Source organism: Mus caroli, chromosome 17 (assembly GCF_900094665.2).
Source record: "Mus caroli chromosome 17, CAROLI_EIJ_v1.1, whole genome shotgun sequence".
In the NCBI taxonomy this organism is placed as follows: domain Eukaryota; kingdom Metazoa; phylum Chordata; class Mammalia; order Rodentia; family Muridae; genus Mus; species Mus caroli.
The window spans coordinates 46,632,288-46,639,878 of NC_034586.1; the positions used below are offsets into that span (position 1 = coordinate 46,632,288).

The 7,591-nt window shown below is 50.7% G+C and overlaps 1 protein-coding gene across 1 annotated transcript in view; it reads left to right on the top strand.

Annotated features, from left to right (window-relative positions):
• Kif6 (kinesin family member 6) overlaps positions 1-7,158 on the top strand; it is a 291,689-nt gene extending 284,531 nt beyond the window's left edge. The window contains exons 22-23 of the mRNA XM_021149143.2: positions 1,048-1,142; positions 6,110-7,158. Of these exons, the coding sequence (XP_021004802.1) occupies positions 1,048-1,142; positions 6,110-6,126 (112 nt within the window). The 3' untranslated portion in view covers positions 6,127-7,158. The remainder of the gene's footprint in view (positions 1-1,047; positions 1,143-6,109) is intronic.
• The last annotated feature ends 433 nt before the right edge of the window (positions 7,159-7,591 follow it).

The following is a 7,591-nucleotide window of genomic DNA, read 5'->3' on the forward strand; positions in this document are numbered from 1 at the left end:
CCCCACCCCACCCCACCCCCACCCCCCGCCATGCAGCTCCTGAGCAGAATTCGACAGATAGGGTGCCCACCAAAAATCACAGTGACCAAGAACAAGCTGGTCACCTGATTGTTCAAGAACGCACTCACTTTGTGGAGTCCTTCCTAGGCATGAGATTGGCAAAGCCAGGGGGTTCTCTAAGCCAAGTGAAGAAAGAGCAGGAGTCAGTACCCTCACCTTTTCAGAATTTTTGCATCTCACACAACTCTTCTGCTTACAAATTTGGCCACATGGCTACAAAGGATTCTGGGAAATGTAGTTTTTAGCAGTCGCACTTTAGCTAAATATGGTTATGATCTGAAAGAGAGAGAATAGCAGCCTTTGCCTTGGGGGCAACTAGCTACACCTTGTCAGCCCTGCATGGGTACAGGGGAGACATCATCAAGATGTCAAATCTGTGCTGGGTGCCAAAGGAAAAGTAGGTAGAGTGTGATTGGTTTGAGTACGTCTGGGATGAGAGAATACAGAGGCTGGAGATGATGGGATGGAGCAAGCATCAGTCAGCTGTGTAAAAGCATCCGGGGCAGCCTCTGGGACTGGGAGCAGCTGGAGCAAAGGCCCCAAGACTGGACCCATCCGTTTATTGAAGTAGAAAAATAAAGTCCAGGAGTGAACCAGGGTCAGGGCTCTTAGGACCCAGGAAGTCATGGGGCAGGGTTTGAAATCTATTCCAGGAGTGATAAGAAGGGAGTACACCATGAGGTTTTCACAAAGGAAGTGGAAAGCTGGAGGGTCAAATGAAAACCAGGTGCCCCAAAAGAGAAGAGCAGGCTCAGTGGGTAAAAGCCTACACCAGCCAGTCTGATGGCCTGAGTTTCAACCTGAAAACCCTCTGTAGGAGAGAACCATCTGCCACAAGTCATTCTCTGACCACACACACACACACACACACACACACACACATGCACGCACACATGCACACTCACTCACTACACCCGGGTATAAGGTGCTGTTGGGGTGCAGTGACTTATAACATTGTGCTGTGTGTTTGTCCTCAATCTTGGAAAGGCCCCTATCATCCATCCCTCTCACTGGAGACAGCCAGACAGACTCCGACATCCTAGCATTCATCAAGGCCAGACAGAGCATTCTACAGAAGAAATGTAAGTATACAGTCCCTGGGGACCCCTCCAGGGTCCATCTGTCCCCACTCTTCTATCCCAGACTTGAGACTAAAGCAAGCAGGAAGCTGCAAAGGAAATCTCACTAGCTCCTGCAGCCACAGGCCTGGCCTGTCACACCTCGTTCCCAGGGGTCAGGTGTGTGGGTGAGTGGCTTGGATGCCCCTGCTGCACCTGGCCAGACTCCCTCTCCCTGCTCCTGACCTTGGCTTTGCTCTCTGTCCCCTGAAGGCATCTCTGTCTCCTGCCAGCCTTCTCCTAACAGGAAGGAGCTGAGGGAGGTTTGGTAATTCCTTGAAACCCTGGCTCTTGGAGCTATGGATGTAAATATCACTTGAAGGCCTGGGGTTGGGGACACTGTATCTGAATTGGAGGAAATACCTGTCCCACAGCAGGAAGAGAAGTCCCCTCCTGGCCATCCTCACTGGTCTGTTCTCTTGTCGGCTAACCATCTTTTCTCTACTGTGGACAAAGCCTCAGTAAGCCAGACACCCACAGGAACAAAGCCAGGCCCTCCTAGCCTGTGTTTGCCTTTAATCTTGGCCTCACCCCAATATTCCAATGGCCTAACGTTGTCTTGGCTTGTCAGAAGCTGCCCTCCTTAATATCTGTCCATTTTCCATTGCTATACTAAAATGTCTAAGGCTGGGCAACTCAGTAGAGAAAAGTGGTCCCTCTAACCCAGTTCTAGGAGTTTAAGGGCACACACAACGGTTGCAGGAGCCCTGCTCTGCTTAGATCCTCCCAGCAGCAGGAGTAAGAGGGAGGGTCACATGGCAAGACAGGAGCCAAGAGTCATTCAGGGCTCAGGCTTCAGCATTGACCCAAGGACCTCCCAATAGACCCTACCCCCTCAACGTTCCACCTCTCAGCCTCACCACACAGACAACCAAGCCTTGTGCACAGACTCAGCACAGGCAGCTTGGGCCATGTGGCTGACACCTTGCCCAGGTGGACATCATGCCCAGATTCTCTGCTATCCACTTGTGGCTTAGACAGAATCAGTTTGACCTTGACAGGACACTGGAGCTGAAGGAGGACTGTTATCATCACAGCACACAACTAGATTGTCACTGGGATGGCCACCACTTGAGCACCAGGAACAGCAACATGGGCCCCACCACACGGTAGTGGTGGTCTGTGCCATTTTATGTAAGGTCAGGTGTGTGTAAGGAGGGCAGCTATGTAGAGGAGGGGAGGCCAGGGATGGAGCTGAAGAAAATCAGGAGGCCAGGTGGTGGCTGTTGTTAAGTGGGGGCTGTGAATATGACTTTGTGTAAGGACAGGAATGTTGCAGCAGGAAGAGGAAGCGTATGGTATGATGTGTGTCTGTCACCTCTCCATTGATGACAACTCTAAGGGAGTGTAGTTCCATTTGGGATCATGGTGTCAGAGCATCAGTCCATGGGGGCAGGAAGGACAGAGAAGAACAATTCACAGGATGGAGCCAGGAAGCACACGGAAGGATGGAAAGGCTCTCTCCTTCCCCCCTTGTTATCCTGTCTGGACCCCTAGCCTACTGGATGGAGCCCGCACATTCAGAGTGGCTCCTCCCTGCTTTGTTAATTCTCTCTGCAGATGTCACCCACCCAGAAATGTGATTGACTGACATCTCAGGCACTTTTCAGTCTTTATTGATGATCAAGATTGGCCATCGCCTGGGGACCAGAAACCTCCCCAAGGAATTGAGGAGAGATAGTGTGGGGACATAAGAGAAGGGAGGAAGGGCCCTACTGGCCTCCCCATAAGGAACTGCACAAGACATCCATCATTCCTCCCCCCAGAGCCTATAAGGAATCAGTGTAGAGGCATTTGCTGCCCAATGCTCTCAGAAGAGATGCAAGCCCAAAGTTGGTATAAGAATGGTGTCCTGCTGACACTGTCCCTGTCCCTGACAGAAGGGAGCCACAGAGCAAAGCCTGGGCACTTTTTTGTTTTGGTTTGTTTTTTGAGACAGGGTTTTTTTTTATTTTGTTTGTTTGTTTGTTTTGTTTTTTCTGTATAACCTTGGCTAGAACTTGCTTTGTAGGCCAGGCTGGCCTTGAACTCAAGAGATTTGCCTAGTGTTGGAGTTAAAGGCCTATGCCATCTACCAGTGCCCGGTGTGAGTACTTTACTTAGGATGTGTATCAGGGCTGGGGAAACGGCCCTGTCAGTAATGTTGGCTACACAGATATAAGAACCCAAGTTTCATCCCCAGAACCAATGTTAAAAGCTGGGCAGGGACACACACTGACAGTCCTAGTACTAGGACAACAGAGGCAGGTGACTCCTGGGCTCTCTGGCCATCCAGTCTAGGCTAATGGGTTAGTGTCCAGTCCCAGTGAAAAACCCTGTCGCAGAAAGGTAGAGTCAGCTATGTGACTTGGAAGGTAAAAGTGCTTATTGCCATGTCTGATGGCTTTGGTCCCCAGTACCCCTTAATGGAAGGAGATAACCAAGCTCTCAAGTTGCCCTCTGAGCTCCACAGGGGTGAGCTCCATAGCACACACTCTTAAGTTCATTAAATAATGTAAAAATAGATGCGCGCCTTCTAAATAAGAATACCCGAGACTGAACTCTGCTCTGACCTCCACAGGCACATATGTGTGCACAGGCATACAACGCACTTACACATGCATACATGCTCGCTCTCTCTCTCTCTCTCTCTCTCTCTCTCTCTCTCTCTCTCTCTCTCTTTCTCTCTCTCTCTCGGCTAGTCAACAAGGATTTTCATTTGTTTTACTGAATTTTATGCTCCCGGTACACTATAAGACGGAGACAAGATCCTGACCCCTGTTCTGACCAATGAGGAATCTGAGGCTTACTACGGTTGGAGAAGTTGCCCAAGGTGGTCCATTTAACGAGAAGCAGATCCAAGAAAGCCCACATGTATGTTCCGCTGCTCTCTCCGCCAAGCCACACTGTCTCAAAAGCCATAAGGAGAAAGAGTGGCCCTCTCTGCTGTGCCTCATGGTCTCTGGGGAAAAGGACCAGGATGAATTGGAAGCCAGAATGGCAGCCTCCTGTGTCCTGCAGCCAGAAGTGTTGTTCTCCAAACAGCAGCCTGGAAGCAATTCACCAAAACACACAGCAGTGCCACAATCTGGTTCTTATTCTCAAAGGAACCGCCCCGCCCTCTGGTTTCTTACTGACCATGCAGACTCCGGGGAAGCCATGGAGAAGGGGTTAAAAGGGGCCATGTCCCACACAGCCAGCAGACTTAACCTGTCCAGACACAGCAGATGGCCCGGGGGGCCCACTCTGTAGCACTTGCATGAAGCCCACTTATCAGGCCCGGCAAACAGCAGCCAGGCCTGCACCACTGCAGCCAAAGCAAACACCCTGCCCTACCTGGGACTCTCTGTTCTTAATTCAGTATCCATCCTGTTGTGGCTTCTTCGAGCACTCATTACTGGGGATCCCTGCAAGGGCAGTTTGACATAAGGCTCCCTGTTCCGAGGAAGCACTGAGGGCCAGGATGAGTTGGCTTGATTTAGGACCCAGGGAAATGCCAGCAAACTGTTTAAATCCCTGCTAGGGGCACTTGCAGATAGGTATATGCCCCCCAAGGGGCATTCATCACCCATGGAGTCAGATCTGCCCTTCCACTGCCATGCATGGGTCTGACATCTGAGGAAATAAGGCTGGCCCGTTTCTGCAGACCCCTTTTACAATCTCACTTAATTCATGAATTTTGGATGGTTTTTTTTTCCATCTAGAAAAGTCCCTTGATGTGACTCCGTAACCACTAGTTCTCCCTCTCCAGGAGGTGCCAGGAAAAAGCCATACCAACATACCTCAAACTCCAGTTTGAGCTCTGGAGCCCTTCCAGGAGGTGGGGAGAAAAAGAGATGGGGGATTAGGAAGCAGGAGACCTCAAGTCAAGCCACCTCCACCTTTTGTAGCCTTGGGCAGGTCATGCTATGATCTCTGTGTGTCAGAGATAGTATCCGCCCTCACCCTGCAGTGAGCCTCTTCAGAGAGAGTCTCTCATAATGTACTGCATGCCGTAGTTGGAAGCAGGGAAGGCGGCCTGGTAGTGAGACATGGCCTCATTTTATGGTAGGTTGTTGGTGATGCCCTCCACTTCTGGTATGCCCTCACACCTGTGCTGCTGCAGCTCTGCTGCCTAACAGAAACACAGTATGCAATGAAACGGCACCCAAAAAACAGTTTCCACAAATTGTCCTTGTCCTCTAAACACAGGCTGCGCCATGTGCTCGAGCACACACATACACACACACAAGTGTGCACGCATGCTACATATATAAATGAATATTTTGAAAGAATTTAAAAAAAAAAAGCCATCTCTTCTGAATTCCACAGTGGGGCCTCGAGCACAGTGCCAGCCCTGCAGGTCTGCAGGCAAGAGCCACATTCAGCAGGATGTTGTAATCACCCATTCTGCCTCCATAGCACTGTAGGGATGGAGCCCACTGTCCTCGCTCACTGATGGGCTCCACTGACTTTACCAGGTGATTTCACTGCTCTCAGCCCCTCACCCCTCAGCCTCCTGCCCACTGAAACTGTTCAAAATGTGGTCATCACTTCACCCAGAAGATCTGAGCAGCACTCTCGTGCACTTAGCAAAACTTTAGGCAGCTGAACTAGGAACCTTGCCTGCACATTCTTGGTCATGGGCTCAAACACAGACTTAAAGCTGTGTGTCTGAGGTGGAACTCAAGACTGATTCTTCTTAAAGACTAATTTTAAAGTGTGTGTGTGTGTGTGTGTGTGTGTGTGTGTGTGTGTGTGTGTGTGATATAGAGGCACCCATGGGTCCATGGGTTTGGAATGAGTGTGGGTCTGCTCAGGAATGATACCTTAACAAAGAAAGCATTTGCTGCACAGCCTGGGAAGCAGGGTTCAGAGATAAAGAGTGTGGCCAGCCCGCCCCACCCCTGAGTGTGGATCAGCCCCGAGAAAAGCCTCATCCCCAAGCTAACCAGCACCCTGTCTCCTTTCAGGCCTGGGAAGCAACTGACTTTCTGATAGGAGTCCAACCCTGCCCTGCAGACAGATTGGCTAATGAGAAGATGAAGAACCTGCCCCTCCCTTCCTCGTGACCTCACATTCGATGGAAAGACTCCCCAGGGAGCAGCTGGCAAATCTGAGGCCAGAGGAGGAGCTCTTTACCCAGAAGATCTGAGCAGCGCCCTCGTGCCCCTGGCATGCGATCCAAACTTTAGGCAGCTGAACTATGAACCCATACCTTGCCTGCACATTCATGGTCATGAGTGCTCTAACACAGGCTTAAATCTGTGTGTCTAGGGTGGAACTCAAGACTGATCCTTCTTAAAGACTAATTTCAAAGTGTGTGACTACTTCTTAGAGGACAGTGTCTGGGAGGGCATGCAGGGCTGACAGGAAGTCCTGACAGAGTTGCTGACAGGGTGGGCACTACCAAGAAGCTGGAGGCCAGCCAGGGCTCACTGACAGGTTTTGGAGAACCCTGGAGATGGTGCAGTGCACCATCATGATACACAGGTGGGGGCATTCCAGGCGCAATGCAGGAGGATGATAGCCCATTATTTATTGATAACTACTTGCCAACCATTACCCAAGGCTACCCCTGGCTTACAAGCCCAGGAATGGCCGTGGCAAGCCAGGTAGGCCTTCAAAGTCCTAGATAAGAATGTAGGGCACCTTAAGTGCCACCGTACCAGCCCAAACCATCACCCACTTGCCCAGTCTTCAGGGAGCTATGTACTCTGCAGTCTGAGGACCTCACAGTACCAGAAAACAGTGGGAAGCTACTCAGAGCTCTACAGCTCGCAGTTCCCTGAGCCATCACCCCACCAAGTTGCATGGGGGTCTACAAAACTAAGGCCTAAACTCCCTGTCCCACAGGGGAACATAGTTGCCCAATGATCTTGCCTCAGTGACCCTCCTGGCATCCGGCAACCTGGCCCAGTGTCTTGGGCTAAGTGGACACAAAAGAGAGGGGAGCACAGTCAGCAGATACCTGTGTTGGGGTCCCAACCCAACTACAGTTGGGGGGCAGTGGGGGTGCAGAAATAGGTGCCCAGAAATAATTACAGCTGAATAAAAATATCTTCCAAATGCTCCTGGTGTGCCTGATCAATAATACATGAACTTGTGACCCTGGAAAGTGGACAAGGAGATGGCACAAACATGGACTTGTTGGGCGGTGTTGTTGTTCTTCATCCATTTGGGGCATTTGAAGCTAGGAAGGCCTGTAGCACTCCTCTGAGCCACAGCCTGGCTTATATCATTAGGAACCAGAAGGATGGAGCAGCCCAGCCCTTCCCTCCACAGCTGGTTTCCTGGTCTGCCCAAAGACTTTAAGATGGAAAGTGCTAAGACAGCCAGAGCCTGTTATCTAGCTCCTCTCTGTGACCTGAGCACAGAGTCAGTTCTTAATCAATAGTCCCTCTGTTTATGTGTGGCAGATCAGGAATCCAAACCTGCTTCTCAGACTCTTTCTG